This window comes from Acanthochromis polyacanthus, chromosome 8, assembly GCF_021347895.1.
Source record: "Acanthochromis polyacanthus isolate Apoly-LR-REF ecotype Palm Island chromosome 8, KAUST_Apoly_ChrSc, whole genome shotgun sequence".
Lineage (NCBI taxonomy): Eukaryota > Metazoa > Chordata > Actinopteri > Pomacentridae > Acanthochromis > Acanthochromis polyacanthus.
In genome coordinates, this window is record NC_067120.1 from 17,154,489 (window position 1) to 17,177,970 (window position 23,482).

General features: G+C 39.9%; 1 protein-coding gene across 3 annotated transcripts in view; it reads left to right on the forward strand.

The window, feature by feature from the left end:
- The window catches only part of pparab (peroxisome proliferator-activated receptor alpha b), a 62,579-nt gene extending 47,057 nt beyond the window's left edge, over positions 1–15,522 (forward strand). For all 3 annotated transcript variants that reach the window (XM_022206528.2, XM_022206530.2, XM_022206531.2), the window contains 4 exons: positions 1,632–1,770; positions 5,809–6,008; positions 10,890–11,343; positions 11,459–15,522. In XM_022206528.2, coding sequence (XP_022062220.1) covers positions 1,632–1,770; positions 5,809–6,008; positions 10,890–11,343; positions 11,459–11,703 — 1,038 coding nt within the window. In that variant the 3' untranslated portion in view covers positions 11,704–15,522. The remainder of the gene's footprint in view (positions 1–1,631; positions 1,771–5,808; positions 6,009–10,889; positions 11,344–11,458) is intronic.
- Positions 15,523–23,482: the final 7,960 nt, after the last annotated feature.

The window sequence follows — 23,482 nt, forward strand, 5'->3', positions numbered from 1 at the left end:
TCTAGAGTTTCATCTTTAGAAGTTCTTCTGTGGAAATAATTATATCCTGTCTTAAAAGGGCTCCTACACTGTTCGCCCTTTTAGAATTTCCAGATCTTTGTCATATTGGAATATTTCAGTCATTCATGTTTGAATTGGAGACTAATTCTGATAAAGGATAATGCTACAGGATGTCCCACCTGCCAGCTGACAGGATTGGTTCCACAAGTGTGTTCGATATGAAACCACAAAAGTCTAAATCTGTATTTTTGAGACTGCTTAGGGAACGCTGGAGTTTCAGGGTGGAAATTCTCAACCATGGGAGTGACTGCTTATTTCACTCATGAATTGTCTTAAAACATTTTAAAAACCATCAGATGGACATGTCGACAAGGTGAAAAACTTGACTTTCACAAATTGGCACAAACTGAGACGTTAAAGCTTCTGAAAAACTGTAGATTTCTTTAGGACACTAAATATTTATGGCTAAATAGTCCATAATCACGGTTATTGTTAAGGACAATGGCTTATGGTGTTACTATTGTTTTTCTATTCATATTGTAACAGTCAATCCCCACTGAAATTGGAATTACATTCTGATGCTTATTTTGCTTAACTTTGATTTTTTTTTTCACAGAAATGCCTGATATTGCATTATCTCCCAAAGTCTGACTCACTTCAATACACTGATAATAGCACAGACACAACGCAAATGTCACGTGTAAAAATTGTTCATACACTGTAGGTCACTCTTTTACTGTGAAAAGCTGATTGGGAAAATTGATTTTAAGACCAGTAAGGGAGTTGGTTGTCAGCAATTGTTAAAAATTTTCCTAACACACTCGCATAGACATGCTTTTACACCTTCCCATGTGCAGATTTTCCTCTGTTACGTGGATAGAAGTGTCTGCATGAAGCATATTTGGACAAAACTGAAATTTTGGGCTGTTGTCCTGGTTTTATGCCTGTTTGTGTGTATGTGTCAGGCAAGAGGTTAGTAGGTGAAAGTCAGCTGGAGTTACTTAACATGTGCTCACATGGTTGTAGCATGTCTGTGTAATCTGCATTCTGTGTCCTTCTGTGTGTCTTTCAAACTGTGTGTGGGTGTCTGTATGTATTTTTGGCACACTTTGTGACACCCTCTGATAAGACAGAATTTTTTTTTTATCAGGCATGGCTTAATGTGTTGTTGGGTAATTCCCCAGACGATTTTCTACCCTCCATCCAACCACAGATGTGCCATGTGGTCCAAGTGTTGCTCACTAAAGCTGCAATTTTTTTTTTGTCAGAGTTGTGTAAGCAGGGAGTCCCCAGTGGTGCAACAAAGCATCTGATATTGTCATTCACCATTAATATGTGAACAAATGACTCTTTTTCTAATGCCACAAGTTGGTCAATAGTTTGTTCTCTGAAACTGGTTGCATAGCAGCTGAGTTTATTAAAGGTAATTTACTATACCAGTCACTTTTCAGGTTTATTAGCTTTATTAAACAAATGTTCCACTGAGTGAAACATTTGTTCTAATCTTGTTTGTAGATTTGTAATAGTTTCTGTTGCTACAGATAAAATAAATGTCAGAACATTACCGGTAGTGCTGTGTTTGGTTCTTGTGAGCAGTATTTACATAATGTTTCCCCACCTCATTCCTCCAGGGGTTTTTTCGACGGACCATCCGTCTGAAGCTGGAGTATGACAAGTGTGAGCGCCGCTGCAAAATCCAAAAAAAGAACCGCAACAAGTGCCAATACTGCCGCTTCCAGAAGTGCCTGTCGGTGGGCATGTCCCACAATGGTGAGTCCTACAGAGCACAGACAACGGCAGGTCTGGGCAATACTTGAGCCTCAGAAGCACATACGCACGCGCACAGACAAACATCCATGGTTCTTGTTCCTTGTAAACACACATTACTTAACAGAATACCACATATGCACAGTTTGCCAAGACAACTAGATGAGCCACATACGCACATAATTAGCACAAAAAAGCTCTAACATCACAATTGGGTGTTGAGTTGCATGTTAAGACAAGCCACTGACTGAAAACTCATTTGGGCTGTGTGTGTTCTCCAAAATATGCCACTTTGAACCATTGGTGTTTTACAGTTAGATCTTCAGCCCGTGCAGTTTCAGTACATGGTCTTTCTTGTCTTAGCGTTGCTACAGTCACATCGCATTATAGTTGTATTGACTGAACCCCCTTGACCCATTTGGTGCAGATATGTGAACAGGAAGGGAAATTGCATGACTTTGTGGATTTGTCCACCCGATCATGTTATTTCAGGCTCACAAACGTGTGGATCTCGCTGATCTCTGAAAATGAAGAAGGACCAGCTTTGAGACTAAAATATCTGAAGTAGTTTTCATTAATATTGCTTATTCACCGATGATACTTGTGCAAGAACAGCACATTCAATAGCTTGCTATTCCTGACAGTTCTGTTTATGTTGAGACTGAAAGAAATCCAGTGTTTTATCGTAATCATTTCTATTCCTCTGAAAGTGTTCAAATACCGGGCTTTGCAAAAGTTCTGTTACACTCGGTTTCATGATCTTTAGAGACGTTTACATGTCGGAGTGAAAAATTCCGTTAAATAAACTGAAAGTTCTACCTTATAGGCAGGTGTCCTTAATACAATTTTTTTTCTCCGGTGAAGTTGTATCATGATGGAAGTCAAAAGAGTTGAGATATCTGCTCTCCTTCAGCCGGATGACCGTCCACAGATTCACGGAGAGGCTAAAGAATGGTGAAGATCTTTCAGGTCTTCACCATTCTTGAAAGATCATCTGAAAGATCTTCACCATTCTTGAGCCTCTCCGCGAATCTGTGGACGGTCATCCGGCTGATGTTCAGCTGCTTGGCTCTGTCAGACTTCTTGTGGCCAGCATGAAGGAGAGCAGATATCTCAACTCTTTTGACTTCCATCTTGATACAACTTCACCGGAGAACAAATTTGTATTAATGACACCTGCCTATAAGGTAGAACTTTCAGTTTGTTTAATGGAATTTTTCACTCCGACATGTAAACGTCTCTAAAGATCATGAAACCGTGTAACAGAACTTTTGCAAAACCCGGTATGAGTGCATTTGTAATATTTTGAAACGTGTCTGAACCAGCATACCAACATTTGTAATTATTAGCCTCGATCAGCTTTGAACATACGGACACTGCAGTTTTACTCCATTTGTCTCTGCAAGACTGTTGCAAATTCTCCACTGGGCTGAGGTCTGGGCTCTGTCTCAGCCACTCCAGAACCTTAAGCTTGTTATCTTTAAACCATTTCTTAGTAGCTTTGGCTGTATGCTTCAGGTGATTGCCTTGCTGGAAATCTTGTTTCAAACTGCAAATCTCTTGTGGACTGCATAAGGTTGTCTTATACCAGAACTTCCCCATCTTTTGCTTCATTTATATTGCCCTCTACCTGCACAAATCTTCCAGGGCTTGCTGCCGAGAAACATTCCCACACCATGATGGTTCCGCCACCATGCTTCTTGATGAGGATGGTGTGGATGTGATGATGAATACTTTTCATAGGCACTGTACATCTGTTAGAGGAACAAAATATCTACTTTTTGAATTCACCTGCACATGCCACAGATGTAAACACCCTGAACACAACACAGATTTTCTGAAAGCCTTCTGTTAGGTTTCCTTTTTGTTCTTTGAAATACAGAAATTTCAGGTTATGCTTCGGTATTGATGGTGTCTTTCTGTCAGAGGGTTTAAAAAGGTCAGTGCAATCAATGAGTTCACATAAAGTCTGTGCATACTTTGCAGATTTTCCATACTGGTGATAGTGAACTTGACTGGACAGAGGAAAGAGTCTCATTGAGTTATTGACTTAAGACATAGCTTAGATTTTGATGATGATACTACCTCCATGCTCAGCAGTCATAGTATTTCTGTCAGCTGCACTTCCTCTTATGGTATATGTGTATTGAGTTTCATGGACCTAAATGTAACTGTAGAGAGGGAGGAAGGACATTGGAAACCAGTGCAACCTGATCTTTTGAGATCTGGTGGTCTCAGATATCACAGGACCACAACACGTCTAATTCTGGAGGTTTGTATTGACGACTAATTAAGTGTACAGTTAAACCTAACCATTCCGGATGTCCCATATTAAAATGATTTAGCAGCACTGAAACAGATGATTTGACGGACCGACAGACTGTCCCCCTGACCGCCTTTAGCTCCCTTCCCCACTTGAGTCGCACACTTACCCCTTCACACCGGCTCTTAGGAATTGGACTTATGCTCAGCTCAGCATCAATCACTTCCCCACATCTTAATTAGATTTGGCTCCTGTCCGGTTCCCGCTGTGGAGCTTTACCAGCTTCAGATGATCCATCCACTTTGTGAGCAGTAATCTAATGGGCCCTCATGCTGTCTGCTAGCTGCGTATTGCATCCCCGCTCAGCATACAAGGATTTGTTTCATCGGTGGGAGGGAAAACGGGGAAATCGGATCTTCTTTTATGCCTTTGGAAGCAGGCAGCTGGTGCAACTGGATGTTGTGTTTTCGGTGAGGTATACGGTTGTATTTAGATGTGTGCGCGCGCCAGCTTCTGCCCGTTTAAACTGGCAATGTGGGGTTAAAAACAGTTCACCTCTAATCACATTAGTCAAATGGGATCAGGCTGTCTGAGAGATGAAGCATACTCTCTAAGAAAAACAACTCTTCTGTGTTGTTGAACCACATTTCACTCAACTGATGCCCACTTTAGTAGTAGCCTGTGCTTGTAATGCATAAAAAGGGAATTCAGTTTGCCTTTTGATGTTGACTAGTTGTAGATTCCGTTTCCATTCTTATTTTCTACTATAAGAAGTTATTTAGATGCATTCACTGTCAGGATGAAACCTCTTGCATGTTGAAGTGGGCGTCCTTGTCTGTGAAAGTACCTTCAATGGGAAACTGCTCTGACACTTTGTTTTCTTTGCTGTAGATTTATTGTATCTATTCTATTGTCTGCTAGGAAATCTAGTTGATGTTTCTGTTAAACCCAGAAGAATGAAATCATCTGTATGAAGCAAGGATTTAACTTCTTTGACTTTAAAATTAAAGTCTGGATCTTCATTTTGGTGCAGCTGCAAGATAATTCATTTATACTGACATTGAGAAATACCAGATACAAATTACGTCACTTCTTTGTTTGAGTTCATCACGCAGACTCAAGTCACTCTTTAAAATCAGTCTCATTTATGTTTTCTCTTAGTTGTCGTATATATTTTTATCTGGGTTTGTGGTCTGCCGTAGGACATTAATCTGTGATGCCACCTGGACTCATGATATCATCCTTATATACTATGGAAAAGTCTTGTTTAGAACACAACAGAATGTTCTCAGATCCATAGATTTGGAGATATAAGGCTTTGGCACCAGATGTCACTGAGCAGAATAAGCCTGTGAATAGCCCAAACAGTCCTTTTTGCAGGGGTATTTTTGGACATTTTATTGCTATTTCCCCACGAGTCTTTTGGGTTGTTTTAATAGCTTTTGGATAAGTCCAGTGTTTTCTTTTTTCTTTTTTGTCCTTACTGATATGTTGGCTTGGAACTGCTTTACTTAGCCAGGCATCTGTGTAGAGTTTTCCAAAACCAGTTGCGTTTGAAGTACTCGTTGTGCATGCTCTTACACAGTTCTCTCTGGGATTTTTTTTTTTTTTTTTAGTGTGGTGTTGTTGTTTACACATATTATTGTTTAACCTGGTATTTATGCTACTTTGCATTTTATGTGTTATGTTTCTATGGCATTGTAAATTCTTGTGTGACTTGACAGTTTTATGTTTGCTATAAAACCAACTTACTTTGACTTTCTGTTTTCTCTCCACAGCCATCCGCTTTGGTAGGATGCCCCAGTCAGAAAAGCTAAAACTAAAGGCGGAGATGGTGACGGGGGACAGGGAGGTGGAAGATCCCCAGCTAGCAGACCAGAAGACCCTGGCCAGGCAGATTTATGAGGCCTACCTAAAGAACTTTAATATGAACAAGGCCAAGGCTCGGACCATTCTTACGGGCAAGACCAGCACCCCTGTACGTTGATTAAGAGTATTGGGTTGGTGAGTGAAAGGCGTTGCGTGTGTGGGTTGCATGTTCATGGCTCTTCTCATTACCAGAGTTTCCTCACAGGCCAAGGTCATGTTGTCTTGCAACTTTTAATTTATTTCTTCCCCGTTGGAGTGATTTTAATCTCATTCTGAGCACATTCAAAATTTGCAATCAAACTAATGTCTCAATATGACCCAGCAGTCCGTACCTCAGAGATTACATGCAGCCAGCCAGTGACAGAAATAACTTGCTCAATCAGCAGCGTGAGCCAAAACACAAGCCGGACAAGGAGACGTCTGTTTGCATAGAAACGATATAAAGAGCCAGTGTATGAGCACATCACTTCTCCCCTCACCTCCTCACTCCCTGCATGTTCTTTTCATCACCCGTTCCCAATCTTACTAAAAAAGATTCCCAGTCATCTTTGTTTCTTTCACTTTCTTTTCATCTGGGGAAAGAAAAGGGGGTTAAAAAAGGGAGGGTCAGAGACTGCAACTCAGAGATGTTGTGAATTCCATAGATGAGTGCATGTAGGTGTGAAATGGGTCAAGAGGAACAGGTCAGTCCAAGTGCACGTGTATGTTCAAATACAGATCTTCCCCACTGCACATGGAGATCAAAGCTTCTGATGAATGAGTACAACTGTTAACCTCCCATCAAAGTCATATTGTACTATTTGCCAGAGCTGTATGTATGAATGCCAACATAAGACTGGTACATTTTTAAAAATTCTTACTCCTCACATCTTGTCATCATTTAAAGTTAAGCAAACAATATGTTTGAAATTTGTTGTACAGCTGAAGATGCTTTTGCTGTGAAATAGGAAAAGTCTCTGTCATTAGTGTATATAGATTCATTCGATACTTGCAACCAAGCCAGAACATTTTGTCATCTCAGCATCTGGGCGTAGTGCTGACACATAATTGTGTGAGAGCTGGCTCAGGTTTGTGAACATCAAAAATCAATTTTGTTGTCTGAGCAGGTTTTACCAGAATATGATAGACTAACTAGTTCATTTGGGGGGGAAAGAGTGTGAGTGCCCTTGAGAAATTGTAACTGTTACCAATATTTTCTTTGTTCTGCTATAATTTTTTGAATGCATACAGAACAGTTGATGGGATGATACTCTAAAGACTAAGTTAAGTGTTTTGTTTTGTTGAAATTTCTGACTTTGTCCCAATGGCCTTCATCAAAATCTTTGAGAAGCACTGCTGCCAAGTGGGGCAGGAGGGAGAGACAGGGTTTCATGTTCAAACCATACCTGGCTGCCAGCCTCATAACAAGACCTCGTGATTGCACTTATGTGCCTGTGAAAGCCAGTATTTTGAACTGAATGCTACCGTAGATAGTAGTTGTTAGTGTCGGAAACGTCAAGGACACCTTTAGCTGTAGGTGTCGGTGATTTCTGAAGGCAGTTTGTGGTTTGCTGTTGCAAACATTTTTGATAAAAAAGAGTGCTTTAACCAAGAGTTAAGGTTAGAAACAGCTGTATATTAACAATGGCTAATCATTGTATTTATACCCAGATATTTTTTCCACTCAGTTTAATCTGAAAATATTTCACTTAAAATTGCAACTATGAAGGAACAAGTCTTGAATATATTTTATGTGTGTTACTGCCATGGACTCGCAGAGCAGCTCTGCCTCATACCACCCTTAAGAGTTAAGTAGGTGAGATTAAGCTAACTTAAATACCTCTTCCTATAACAATAAATACACTGCTCAAAAAAATTAAAGGAACACTTTGAAAATACATCATATTTCAATACGGGGGAAAAACAAACTGGATATTAGAATTGATAGGGACTGGATAATGTGTTAGGAATGAAAAGTGCCACATTGTTTGATGGGAATGAAAATTATCAACCCCCAGGAGGGCTAAATTCAAGACACCCCAAAATCAAAGTGAAAAACTGATGTGGCAGGCTAGTCCATCTTGCTAAAATTCCTTGGTAGCAACTCAAAATGGTATTCAGTAGTTTGTATGGCCTCCATGTGCTTGTATGCATGACTGACGATGCCGGGACAAGCTCTGAATGAGACGACGGATGGTGTCCTGGGGTATCTCCTCCCAGAACTGGACCAGGGCATCGCTAAGCTCCTGGACAGTCTGAGGAGCAACCTGATGGTGTCGGATGGAACAAAACATAATGTTCCAAAGGTGTTCTATTGGATTCAGGTCAAGTGAGCATGGGGGCCTGCTAATGGCATCAGTTCCTTCATCCTCCAGGAACTGCATGAGTTCTCTTCCCACATAAGACTGGGTATTGTCGTGCACCAGAAGGAATCCAGGACCACTGCACCAATGTAGGGTCTGACAATGGGTCAAAGGATTTCATCCTGATACCTAATGACAGTCAGAATGCCATTGTCCAGCCTGTAGAGGTCTGTGCGTCCCTCCATGGATATGCCTCCCCCCCCACACCATCACTGACCCACCACCAAACCGGTCATGCTGAACAATGTTACAGGCAGCATAACGTTCTCCACGGCTTCTCCAGACCCTTTCATGTCTGTCACATGCGCTCAGGGTGAACCTGCTCTCATCTATGAAAAGCACAGGGCACCAGTGGTGGACTTGCAAATTCCTGTGTTGCCAGCCGAGCTCCACGGTGCCAGTCAGCAAGCACAGCGGGCACTAGAGGACGCTGGGCCCTCAGAACACGCTCATTAAATCTCTTTCTGATTGTTTGATCAGTGACATTCACACCAGTGGTCTGCTGGAGGTCATTTTGTAGAGCTATTGCAGTGCTCATCCTGTTCCTCCTTGCACAAAGGAAGAGATACCTGTCCTGCTGATGGGTTGAGGACCTTCTACAGCCCTGTCCAGCTCTCCCAGACTAACTGCCTGTCTCCTGGAATCTCCTCCATGCACTTGAGAATGTGCTGGGAGACACAGCAAACCTTCTGGCAATGGCACACATTGATGTGCCATCCTGGAGGAGCTGGACTGTCTGTGGAACCTCTGTCGGGTCCAGGTATCGCCTCATGCTACCAGAAATGACACTTACCCTAGCCAAATGCAAAACTAGTGAAAAACAGTCAGAAAAGATTAGGAAGGAAAAAAATGTCAGTGGCCTTCACCTGTAAACTCATTCCTGTTTTGGGGGTTGTCTCATTGTTACCCCTCTAGTGCATCTGTTGTTAATTTTATGAACACCAAAGCAGCTGAAACTGACTAAAAAGCCCCTCAGTTACTTACTTGACTAGATCAGTATCCAACATGTTTGACTGACTTGATGCAATACTTAGATTAAAAAGTGTTCCTTTAATTTTTTTTGAGCAGTATGTGTGTATGTATGTATATATATATTGCATGAGTTCTCTCTTTTGTATATATATATATATATATATATATATATACAAAATTGATTTCTGTTTTGAGCATGTTATGACTAAATTACTCCAGTATTACAACTCACCATTGTGTAGCATGGAGCAGTTGTAGCAGAGTCATAAGTAAGCAGGTGTGTTTAGGTTGCAGTGAGCACTGAAGTCAATGTGTGGAAAGAGGAAGACGCTACATAAACCCACGTATTCTAAAGGAATTAACATATAAAGCCATTCTAAGCTATTTTAGGACAGGAATGGATTTTTTTTCCCATTAAATAAACTTCTAAATATGTAACTTTGATATACAGAGAAGAGTTTTATGGTTTTAATCAATGAACAAAGAGAGACTTTTAACAGCTGAATAGGTCATTATATGAGGCAGTAAATCATAGGGAAAAGTAAACCTGTGCAGTGAAGCACATAAGGCCATTCAACACTATAAAATCGCTATCTCTTTATACCCTCAGTATCAAAATATTATGGCTATTACCTGAAGTAATACAGCCTGGTATATGAATAATTGACAGCTCTATTCTCTCAAAACATGTTGCCTGAATTTTAGTGTAGTAATCATTAATTCATAGTTGCCTAGTGAAGTCTTTACTTTGCACAATTTGTTATATTGCAGCATTTTAAAACTTTACATTCATTTATATGTGTTATTAGATTATGTGTCTTTTGTAAACTATATTTAACATACACCCCTTCCGCTGCCCACGTTTCCTATCTGTCATAACAACTACTATCAAATAAAGGCATATTATCAGAGGGTAGAAGTGTTGACATAGAAGTACAAAATTAAACGGCTCGACATCATGCCCCTCATACCTTCCCTTGTTACTCTGGCTTACCATTAGAGCAACATACACGAGTCAGAGCACTGACATGATGTGCAGCAGCAGGTGTTGCAGCTCATCAGATGATGTAATTTGTCCACTGTGGGAACGGTGACACAGCTTAGAAACGCCTATTACCTACCTCCAGTGTCAGTATTGAGTTTCTGTATTTACATTTCTTTTTTTTCCCCCCACAGGAATGTTTATTACCCTGGGCCACAGTTTTCAGTGTTTCCCTTTCCTTTTTTTTTTTTTTTTTTGACATTTTTAGTTTTTCACCATAAAGCTCTACTGGGTCTGATGCTGTTTTTCTTTCAACATTAATGTGCCTCTACTTCTAGAGCAGTTATTTTTGAATTTTATGAGTGACATCTATAATTATGCAGCAGCGGAGCCAAGCAGGGTAATTGTGCCGTCGTGGAAATATTCAGGTGTCAATAAGGGCTCTGAGCTTGGCCTTTCCTCTCATTTCAGATGATGTGTAAACACCCCAATCAGTCAGTTATTCATGAAGAGAGGTTTGCTGATTCGGCATTTTCCACGTTTATGTAGTCAAGTCAGGTCAGGTTTATTTATTGCTACAAAATCACAGAACGCACTGTACCGCCTGTGTTGTGCCTCCACTGGAAAACCTATGTTTTTAGCCAGACACTGCACTGCTAGCTCATAAGAATGTGTCTGTCTTCGATATCCACAGCCTTTCGTCATCCACGACATGGAGACCCTCCAGCTGGCAGAGCAGACACTGGTGGCCAAGATGGTCGGCTCCGCAGGAGTGCTGAAGGACAGGGAAGTAGAAGTGCGGATTTTTCATTGCTGCCAGTGCACATCCGTGGAAACCGTCACAGAGCTCACAGAGTTTGCAAAGTCCGTCCCTGGGTTCTCGAGTCTGGACCTCAATGATCAGGTGACTCTTTTAAAATACGGAGTGTACGAAGCCCTCTTTGCCATGCTCGCCTCCAGCATGAATAAAGACGGGCTTCTTGTAGCGTATGGCTCAGGCTTCATCACCCGGGAGTTCCTCAAGAGCCTGCGGCGCCCCTTCAGTGAGATGATGGAGCCTAAGTTCCAGTTTGCCATGAAGTTTAATGCGCTGGAGCTGGATGACAGTGACCTGGCTCTGTTCGTGGCCGCGATCATCTGCTGTGGAGGTGAGAATGTTGGGAAAATATGGTTTGTTTTTTGCTCTTTATGACAAATGTGTGCATGTTACATAAACTAAAGAATGTGTAAATATTCTATTCTGTGTGTTTCCTCTGTGCTTAGACCGACCAGGCCTGGCGAACGTGGCACACATTGAGACGATGCAGGAGAGCATTGTGCAGATCTTGCAGCTCCATCTGCTGGCCAATCACCCTGATGACACTTTCCTCTTCCCCCGGCTACTGCAGAAACTGGCTGACCTCCGGCAGCTAGTCACTGAGCATGCGCAGCTGGTGCAGGAGATCAAAAAGACTGAGGACACCTCACTGCACCCACTCCTGCAGGAAATCTATAGAGACATGTACTGAAGATTGTGGAGGAATAAACCCAGAGAGGAACACCACAAACCATCTCCGTTTTGTCAGGGACATAAGAAGAGGAGTAGTCCTCCATAAGCTAGGGTTGAACTACTTGACCCCACCACCCCCAATGCAGCAACAGTTAGCTTTGGCTTGTGGTCACCTCAAGAGGACTAGTTCAGGCCCCCGACTGGAGGCCGATGGTTCTCTTGGCTTGGCACGGTTCTCTCCACTCCATCGTGTGGACCTTTGCAGGCAGAAAAATCTTGTAGATGAGATGTGATATACTAGTACAGCTGTTTGAGCCCCTGTCTAGATACCAGTGTATGCAATCTCTGACCAAACTCTAAATGAAAATTTAGGTGACCTCCTTGGTTATCGTCTACGAGCCCTAAAATGAGGAAAGAAAGTTAACTTGATAATTGCCACTCCAGCAGTATGTTTGAATATAAATTTTTATACTGATGTCGGAGAGCAAAGAGCCATATATACGTAGAGTTAACGACACCCAAATGACTTCAATGGCAGCAACAACAGAAACGATGCAGTTTTAAAGCAAGGCAGCTTTGGTTGAATTGGCTGTCAATAAAAAGTGGTGATGGTACTTAATGCACCAGCCCTTCAGCATGTTTTCTCACCTTTTTATAACCAGACACATCTGTGGTGTCACCAGGCTCCTGAATATAATCATTCATGTGTACTGTAAGTCCTTGAAGCCATACTTTGTAATGATACTGGAAAGTTTCATTATCTTATCTTTCCGTCGCCTTTCTCTTCCTAATAAGACAGTATCAAAATTTGCCATGGATTAGTCTCACTTATTTTTCAACTTGTTCATAAACTGTACAGGCAATAGTCATTCAACTCTTTAAAATAAGGTAGCAAAAGGAGAAAATCTGGTGCTCTTCAAGACACAGTCAGAGATTCACTGTGTACATTGGAAGCACAGACACGCCTGACATTTTTGTACCGGACCTCTGTTAAATGCCTTTTTCCCAAAACACTTGCGCAACTGTTTGGCACTCCACAGTGTTTTGTGTCCTGATATTATTGGGCTAATGCTAAGATACCCTTTATCTTGCATTGCAACCTTAACGCAGGCAGACATAAAGCTAGAACTTTGTTCACTCAGTGAATCAAATCAAGCAAACTATTATTATTGATAATACAGATATAGTCATGTTGGCTCCAGCTACCATTGTGTTTCACTAGTTGTGTATCATAACATGCAGCTGATGAAGATTCAGGGGTCTTATCTGCACATTTTTTGTAAGATGACAAACAAATTATTCATTTTTTCCCCCACTGAGATAGCTACAATGGTATGGCCTCATATATTACACAATTACTCCTATGATTAGAAGTTTTTCATCCTCAGATATACATTATTTTGAATGGAAATGTTTCTGTTTTGTTCTGGAGGTTTCTGAAAAATTGACTGTCAATTTAAACAAAGTGTCCATCAGAACCTACACAGATAAAATATGAGTCTGCGGAAGTTTTTCCAGTTAGTCTGATCAAATATAGTTGGTATCATTTAGATATTTTTGTCATTTAACAACAATGATAAGGCGTATGAAAAGGCCACTCCTGCATTTTGTTGTCATACTGCCTTTTGTATGAAATGCACATGCTACTCGCAAGACCTACAGTAAGGGAATGTTGATAAGGAAATGATGAAAACATGCATGTCTGATAGTTTGGATTACGGTAAATATATGTGAACTTGTGAGAGAATGCTTTCCCCCGTTTAACCAAATAGTCTCAGAATCATGATGAGATTATTGAAATTCACGCCCGAGAAATGGACCTTGTGCTTATAGTTTCATCAGATAGTATAAACAGAGTGTACTGTACATAGCTGAAATGATCACATTGACTGCTTTGTCCCAGCTTTTAACTCTTGAGGTATACAAGGTACTAATGATGATCAGCTTTTGTATTCCTCGGTTTGGTAAATACTTTGAAATGTCTGAAATTTTACAGTAAATGTAGTTATGTACTGTATGTTCTTTTTTGCTTAAATGCCACATACTTGTGTTTTAATTGAATTGGATCATATTTTTATACTAAAGTACATATGTATCACTAAATCTGATAATTGTTTATTTGAAATTGCACGATTAAAGGGTGCAATGTAAATAGACTTATGGTGTAACAGGGCAACTGGTAATCTAGATATCCATAGATCTGAATCCCACTGGGGACATTCCTTTGATTGATTGCATTTTTTTTTTAGATAGAGAACCATCAAGGCTGTACTATGTTCTCAGTTCCTTTCAACTGTACTTCATTTATCTGTTAAATTAAGCTCTTATGATTTGAACTTACAGCATACGAGGGCTGTGCAGGGCTGTACGGGCTCACAACTTTGGGTGGTTGATTAAGCCCTGACCTCCATGAACTCTGAATACGATGAAAAGCTCATTTATCGCACGAAGCTCCAGCTTGGCACTGATCACACAATACTGATCTCCTTTTATACTCTTCTCTCAGGTCGCACATCAGAAAACAAATAGGGTAATATATGCACAGAATTGTATTGTTACTATCAGAAATGCTCCACAGTTGCCTCCTCATCTTGAAAAGCAAGCAAACCTGTATTTTTTTTTTTTTCACACATCACATCTCTGTTAGTTAACGGACAAACTGAATGCACTCATGATTTGCCATCACATCACATGCTATTACGGTAACTATGACGCAGTAATGAAAATGCCGTATATATTGTTTTATAAGCCTGATTTTTGTCGTGCTTTTTGTCTTGACTTTTCTCTCCTCACTCGCTGCTACGTTGTACTAACTCACCAAACATTTCTTATGCCACGAGTAGATCACAGACCTTCAAGCTGCCTCTACTTACTTATGATATCTGGTCACAGAATGTCAGAACCACACGCGGAATTCATTCACCGCAGCTCAGTTTTTCACCTTGCAAATTCCTGGGACTTGGAGATCCCAGATATGCTCGGGGATTAACCACAAACAATGTGTGCCTTAGTGTGTGTAAATGCCATAAAACACCAGAGATTAAAAGAAAAAGACTTGACTCGAGCACACACTTTTAGAACTGTAAACTTTTAGTGTCTTCAGCTGGATTTAGCTGTTTGTGACACACTAGGGTCCTGCAGACATGAAATGTCACTGTAAAGTTGGGAAAATATCCGATATAAGTAAAACAGAGTGCTATTTGAAGCTTCATGTTCCATTTAGAAAAGCAACAGTAAAGGATTCACTTTCCAAAAAAAAGACAGACTTTTAAAAGTTAAAATGGTTGAAACTGTAGAGCAAGGCCCGGGAAGAGAAGTCATGTAAATTTGTGATGTCGGCTTACCTTTAGGAATGTCTGTTTTGTGTTGAATTGACAAGGGACATTTTAACTTGTATCAGGGAATCTTAGTCTTCCTTTGTTGAAATAGCTCAGGATATAGAAAAGTACTGTTTCTCCTCTATCTGTCTCTCTTTATTCACTCTGCAGTGAGTTTATAGTGCTCTGCCTTACAGCACACAAACAACGATATGGATTAATATGAACATTTTTTATTTTTATTTTCCAAAACTGACACAAAAAATAAATGTTACCGGGGGGCAGCAGTCATAGGAATTAGATATTTGATTTTTTTTTTTTTTCCTGAATTTCTTGGAGTTTGTTTTTGTGGCTATAGTGTCATGCAGCGAGACAACCGAGACTGTCTTTGGATGTGTTGTTAATGTGTACTGTGGCTTGATAACAATACTGTAAATGTTTGATGAATGTATATTTAGTCATTTAAACAATGAAACAAATTGACATTGAATGGATTTAAAAATAAATGATTTTAAAATCCAGATTTTGTTTGAGTTTCTACGGACAGTGTCGCAGTTCTTATAACTCATTTATTTTTGTAATGAAATTTGCTTTTATATTCTAACACCAAAGGCTTATACAGTCATGAGGTGTCTTTGTTAGACTAAAGCATGCACAGACGAAACTTTTTTAGAAACATTTATTAAAATGCCTAATTATCTTTGAATTATCTTTGTTCAGCTCTGTTGCTGTAGTTTGTTCTTTAGGTGCTGGCTTGCAGTTTCAGCAGTAAAATTGTCTTTAATGTGTTTCTAGGGCTTTGTACTGGATAGTTGTCTTGGTGAATGTGGTTCTTTAGCCACAGTTAGCACATGGTGCTAATGTGTGCAGTGATTAGTGGATTTGGTGCAGCTGAGTTGTGTCTTTATCTTGGCTGTAGTGAGTCTTTAGAGGTTTTTGCTCAGACACATTCTGTATTCTTGTTTATGAACCAACATTGGTTGTCTAGAAGGTAAGCGTTCCTGTCCTGATTCTCTGTTTAAAGAGGTTCTCTGGTAGGTTGCAGGAGACTTTAGCGTCTGGGTTGTGCTAGTTTGGTTTTTGTACTGTTTCATTTGGACAACTATCTTGAGGCCCCTCCATGTGGTTTAGTGAGGTTTTCTGTAACAGTTCTACAAAGCAACCTGCAGCAGAAGGGACTTTGAGAGTTTTTAGGAAGTTCTGGAGACCAGACTTTAGAGCAGCAGAAACATTTGTCAGCAGTTTGAGCAGGAGAAGGTGAGCTTCAGAGTAGAAATGAGAAGGAAACCTTCTTGGCCCGTGTGGTGAGGTCCTGTGCCAAGAGTTTGAGCAGGTTGTGAAGAGTCGACTCATTAAAGGAGAAAACAGGAGATATTGTTGGTTCTTCTGTTGCTCTGCAGTTTCCAGTTTCCTTAAACTGAATATCAAGTTTCTATTTTAAATTATTTACCGTGTGAGCCCAAGAAGACTTCAATAAACTCCCTCCATCCCCAGACACATTTTATTACCACATTTAATCTTTTTTTTTTAAATATGATTTTGAGTTTTAATCATAGTTTTAGCATCGTTTTTTCTCTTTGCTTGTTTAGTTTTGTCATCAGTGTGAAAGGTGCTAAACAAATAAAGTTGAATTGATGAACTGAATAACTGAGTAACTCATGATTGTGACAACAGAAGTATTTTCATTGTGATTTAAGGGTTTGTTTCATTTTTAAGGTTGGGGTTAAAATCTTGACAGAAGAGATTAAAGAAATAAAGTACATTCAGAAAGCAATTAAATCAAAGGAAATAGCATTTAATACAATAAAACTTTTAAAAAGAAAATTAAACATTAAATACAATTAAATTACATTAAACAGACAAAATATTTAACTAAATAATTAAACAGATGATACAAAATGTAATTATGAAATCAAACATTTTATCAACAAAAATATTAAACATTAAAGATCAAATATGTTAGATCATTAAACATTCAAAAAATACAATTAAACAAGAAGAACATTAAATATTTAAAAACATACAAAACCTTTAATTAGATTATTAAACCTTTAAAAAGACAAAACATTTAATTAAAAAATGAAATGTTGAATTAGAAAATTAAATCTTAAAGAGAATAAAACTTTAAATAGGAATTAAACAGAAACTAGACCAGCCCTCAGTAGATGGCAGAACCACGCCCAGATATCTGAACGGACATACACACATACATACTTACCCAGCCAGCCAGATACCGAAGCGAATGCAGTAACCCCTGTGACCTTGACCTTGATCTGCTGACCTCTAACTCCACAACTGAGCAGGGGACCTTAGACCAATCTTCAGTGCCAAGTTTGATTATCCTGACTTCAGTACTTGCAGAGATATCTGAACGGACATACATACTTACCCAGCCAGATACTGAAGCGAATGCAGTAACCCCGCTGGCGTACACGTCAGGCGTGGTTAAATACAATGAAGCATTTAAAAAGAAAATTAAACATTAAAAGGTGGGGAAACATTTAAAAAAGAAAAACCTTAAAGATTCAGTCTAAACATTAAACACTGGGAAAGAAAAGGAAATTTTTCAAATAAGCTGATAAAAAAAGACAAAACATTTCAAAATCAAATCAGACATTAGAAAAGAATAAAAGGTGAGAAAAGAGCAAAACTAAACATTTTAGAAGAATCAAATGAAAGAAAACATTTGAAAAGACACCAGTTAGATTTTAGAAGATCAAATTAAACAGAAGAGATAAAGGTTTTAAAGTGTTTTTTATTCTGAAATGAAAACCTCAAGTTGTTCCTTCAAACATTTCCTCTTTTTGTGTTCTTGGTTTGATTGTGGACAGATTTCCTAAGAATTCATTTCAGAAAACTGCTTTCCAGATAAAGTCTACTAGTAGTTGAAGGCATCGATCAAATTAATATTACCTTCTGATCTCCACAAACTTTACTGTTCAGTGAAGAGAATCAAAGTTTGTTCAGGATTTCTAAAGAACCCACAGGTGAAGGTCTGAGAAGAACTCAGATCGATAGTCTCAATGTGAAATCGAGACTCATGGTCACAAGTTTTAAGGTTTCTGTTAACCAGAAAGTTTAAACTAACAAAAAAGTACAGAGAAACTTTTAAAACTTCAGTCCTCAGACTGTCTAAAGGTCCAACTAACAGCCATCTACTCAGGAACTTCTTAAATTTCAGCCCTCAGACTGTCGAAAGGTTCAAACTAACAGAGAACTGGTCAGGAACTTAGAAGATATCAGTCCTTGGACTGTCTGAAAGTTAAATCTAACAGACATCTACTGTGGGATTTAGAAAATTTCAGCCCTCAGACTGTGTGAAAGCTCAGGTCCTGAAAACTCGGGAGGTCTGGAGGCTTTGGAAAGTCTTGGAACTGAGGGTTCAACCCTCGAGCACAAAGGCTGAAGTCCAACCTCCTGAGAAAAACGGTCAAGACTCAAGTTTTTAAAAAAAAGCCTCAAAAACGGCAAAAAATAGATGATAAATACACAAAAAAAAGAAGAATTAGTGAGCAAGTAGCTCCGGGGGGAAGAAGAGAGGTTATCCAGCAGAAGGTAGCAGGTTCAAAACCCACCACTGGTAGTTTTCTGTCTTTGTCTAAGTTTTTAAAAAAAAATTAAGAAGGCTCTGGTCTTGAATTAGCAACCTGCAGCTCCATAGGCACACCTTTAACTCACTGAGCTACAGATCAGTTAAAAAGAAATAAACTCGTCGTCCCTTTGTCCTCATAGTTTCTGTTCCTAATAAAGTGACCACATGGGTGGAGCCAAAGCAAAGTCTGGGTGGAGTCAGGGCGGAGAGTAGGTGGGGAGGTGGGTGGCGGCCTCCCCCCTCTACTCCCCCACCTCCTCCACCTCCCCCCACCACCCAACTCTACTCCCCCACCACCCACCACACCTTCCCCTGACCGACGAGTTTTTCGAAAATGTGAGTCTCGACGAGTTTTCCCGAGTTTCTTGAGTTTCCATGAGGTCGGAGGCAGAACAAGTTTTCATGAAGAGGTGTTGAAGTCGGCGAGGATGGAGTGACTTTTTACAGCGACTAGAAGGAAGACGACGAGAAGAGCAGGTCTTTAACCAGCATCACTAAAATCTATGGAGTCGGCTCCAGAGAAATGAAGGAAGGTCAACTTTATCAACCTCCATCCAGATGTTCAACTTGATATCTTTACTTTAACATTTTTAGCACCACAAACCTTTAGTATCACACTTTATCATTTATTAGGATTTTAATGGAATCCACCAGCAGATTTAGTTTCTGTTGAGAAACTTTATTGTTGCCGTCGTGGGACTGCAGTACTTAAAACTGTTCCTTCTATTTTATCTCATGTTTATTAGTTTTAGTGGAGAAAGTTATTTTAATTGTCGATTAGGCTGTTAAAAACCAACTAATAAATTGCATTAGTCAAGAGGTTTAAATTTCTTACTTTGTCATATTTTAAATAGGACAAAAAAATATAAAAATAAAGCGTCTTGTGACAATTTGAGCTGTAACTGGCATTATATAAATAAAATTGAATGTACACCGACAGTCATTAAAAACTTTGAGACCATATTTTTCAACATAATTTTTATTTTGAAGCCCGAAACTGGATTTTCTTCATATGAATCATTTGTTTAGCATATTGACATATAGAAACAAAAATCTAAAGTTTCAAGAATGATTTCAAAATAAAGAATTTCACAAAAGAAAACAGCACCTGCCAAGCACAAAGTCACAACAGTCAATACCGAGTATGGCCTCCATTTGCTTCGATGCAGGCAGCAATCCATCGGCGCATGCTTTGGACCAGGCTTCTGATTGTGGGTTGGGAACAGCCCATACGCCTGGCTACATCACTGTAGCTCAAACCGGCCTCCACCATACCCAGTGCCCGGAGACGTTGTTCATGTGATAGACGCGGCATGATGCTGTTCACTGGACTAACAATGGTGGCCTTTTTTGGGCCTTTATATAGGCCTTCAAAACCCATTCTCAAATTGTGCAGATACTCACTGAGTATTGCTTGGTGTGTATTTGGTTCACTTTTCCAAAGTGACCAACCCATGTGCAATGAATCATGACAAAATGACAACTCATCATTATCTCAACTACCAGGGCACCAGATCATCAGTAAATCCACAATGAATAATTACAACCCCCCTACAAGTAGAATTCTGCGTACATTTCTACCTCAAAGTTTCTATTGACTGTCAGTATATGTTGTAATGTTGGAGTAATTCATCCATATATGTTGGAAAAACACATTTTCTTCGTCCATTAATCTGTTGATTGCTTTCTCCAGTAATTATTAATAATTCTAATTATTTTATGCACGTTTGCACATACACGAGGCGTTCATGTCTATATATAGTCTCCCATATTTTAGGAGTATATGCGTGTTTGCACATGTTCAATGTCTCTTATTGTTCTTTGTATTGTATTGTGTGTTTATGTTTTTGTTGGGGACTACAGATGAAATTTAGCATGCATGCTAATTCCAGCATATTTACATTACATCATGTATGTACTGTCCATTAATATGCACTGTCCCGACTAAATAAACTTAAAAAAAAATGTCTTGTTTTGGTTTATAAAATGTCAAACCCAAATATATTCAGTTTACTGTAATATAAAACCAAAAAGATTTACATTCATGATGCAGGAATAGGGCAGTTTTTCACTTTTTATCTTAGTTTAGTCAGAAAGATAGTTGATAATGTGTGAATTGTGGCAGCTCATAAGCCGTAAAAGGTTTTAATCTTTGGGGCCAAGTGTCAGAAAATATTTAGAAACCAACATCAACAAAACACTCAACAAAGATTTGAACATCATTAAAGGGAAATCCAAGTTTTGCATGACAATGTCAAATTAAAGAACATTTATTTCCAACGTAAATGTGTGACATTCATCTTCTGGGGCTTTCTCTTCACATCGTCTTCACCTGGACTGGTTTGGTCGGGAGCGTGTGCAAAAAACATTTAAAAAACTGTACTTTAAAACTGCTGTCCGGAGTTTGAATCGCAGCGTCTCCCAAAACACTGTTGGTCCCTCCCTCCCTCTGATTTCGCCCCTTTATTTGTGCACGCGCGCAGTACATGACAGGAGTCCCCGGAGTGCTGCAGCATCTTGCCTGTTTTGCTGTTTTCCACTCTTCTACATTTAGTACATTTAGTAAATAATAAAGGAATTACATTAGAATGCTGTATTGAGTCTAACTTGTCCTCATACCAAAATAACATGAATCTGCTAGGACGAACGAGTAAAGTTTCAATATGTGATTACACTCGTGTATCCCTCTCGATGACGTTGTTTATCAAACTTAGTGCATTTACGCGTGTATATGTGTTACATTGTTTATTTATTTCTATCTAGAGTTCAGAATTGCATGACTCCTCTGACGAAGAGTATGTCCCAGACGCCCCAATCTTCCTCCAGAGGTCGGGCATCTAAACGAAGCCGTCAGTTGGGCTATGGAGGCCGTGGTCGGAGAGCGACGCGAGCACCCCGAGCCAAAAAACGTCCTGCAGTCTCTTGGCCTGACAAGCCGTGGGATTGGTAACTTTTCTGGAAGTTGCTGAGCCCTGATGCTCTCTCCTCCACAAGCAAAACAAATGTGCGCGCGGTTGCGTAGTGCGTAGCTCGCCCACCTCCACATGGGCTTTCTTGCTGTGCGCGTAACCGTTGATTGACAGCATGACAAAGCTGAAGCTCGAACTTGATTGGTCGGCAGCGACCGGCGCTTTTTGGAATAACATGGGGGTCTATGAGAGGAAGGCGGAGCTCAGGAATAAATTTTCATATCGCGTTATACTAACTTTATATTATAGTATCGAACTAGACAAACACACTTAAGCTTTGTTAAAAAATGATACATAAATTGAAAACAAACGGAAACTCCGGACAGCAGTTTTAACATCAATGAATGACACTGAAGTTTAACCTCTACATAAATGAGACTGAGTCTGGATGTGCTGCTCTGTCATTAACTCCTAAGTTTAGGGAAAGTTCAAACAAAAGAGGACAGTTCAGATAAGACTTGAGAATGAGTTTATTCTGAACAAACATCTCAGACTTTCTGAGCTTCAGCACCTCTAGCAAGACATTTTAACAACAAGCAACTCAAGAGATCCAGAAGTTGGAGAGAGGTAGCTTTAGCTGAGCCAAAGAACATGTGGGACACTTACCTAGCAAACATTTCAGACTTTTCTCTGTGAATTCTGAGAAATAATTTCCTATTTAATGACAGCTACAGATCTTAACTCAGTCTCATTAAAACAGACTCTAATTCAGTGTCATCCATCCAAATTAAAGTGCACTTACCCAAAATGTTTGTTGCATGAGCTCCTACAAAACCTGTCCAGGTAGAAGGCCACTTTGACAAACAGGAAGAGGAATATTCCAAGCAAATTTATAGAAGGGGGAACCGGACTACTAAGTGTGGTCGAGTTTAGAGGGGTGTTTTGTGGGTTATTGAGGCTGATGATGATAATTAGTGAGACATTTGGAGTAGATACTCATTTGCAGTAAATGAAAGTATTTAAAATCTTGGAGTTAAACTTAGAATAACACAAACTAACAGAAACCTTTGTTGATACGTTGTTTTGTTTACAGATGTTAAGTTAAAGGAGTTTTATTGGTGACGTATAAGCAATCAAATCACTCCAGAAGACAGAGCGACCACAGGGAGATAAAGGTTCAAAGCCAAAGTAGCGCCATTTTTAAATTGATTTATTACCGTAAATCAGTAAAAACTAAAATACTGATAATCAGTAAATCAGTCAGCCCACAGTTACTACAATTCTACAATGTATGTCTCTTTTGTTTGACTTGTTATTTGTAAAATATATGACGTATACAGGGTTCTCACCAGGATTTTTTACAGCGTAACGGCAGGTCCTCCTGCACACGCACACGCGCAATAGCCTTCATTAAATCTCGCGAGCGGCCGGCCCAGATGCCAGCCAGTGAGCTTCACACAGATTTGAAGCGACTCTTAATTTTAGACGGGAACAGGTCAATCGACAGGAAAGTACGGCTGAGGTGGGGAGACATAAAGTAACCTAGATAGGCACCCAGTCGATAAAAACAAACGCACATGGCGTTATCTGTCAAAATAACAGCGTAGCATCCCTAATCACAGTGTTGTGAGATGTATCTGGTTGTCGAGTGTAGCTCAGGCAGCTTAGTGTGTGAATGCAAGTGAGTGAGTCTGTGCGCGTGGCCGAGGCGCGCTGCTGGGTGTACGAGCTGAGCGAGCAGGTAGAAGCCCGGTGCGTGTATGAGAGACGCAGCTGAGAGACGACTGAGACGGCGACCGGGGCAGGTAGTGAGCAATGGCATGTGGCTGATAACAGTGCAGTTAGTTCATAAAAGCCCCCCTCTTCGGCAAAACAGCCTCTATCTTTTGGGTGTTTGGGTCTGGAGAAGACAGTTCTCCCCTGTGTTTCCCGACCACTGTCAGGAAGCAGACAGCAGGAATGGTTAACAACAGCATAAGC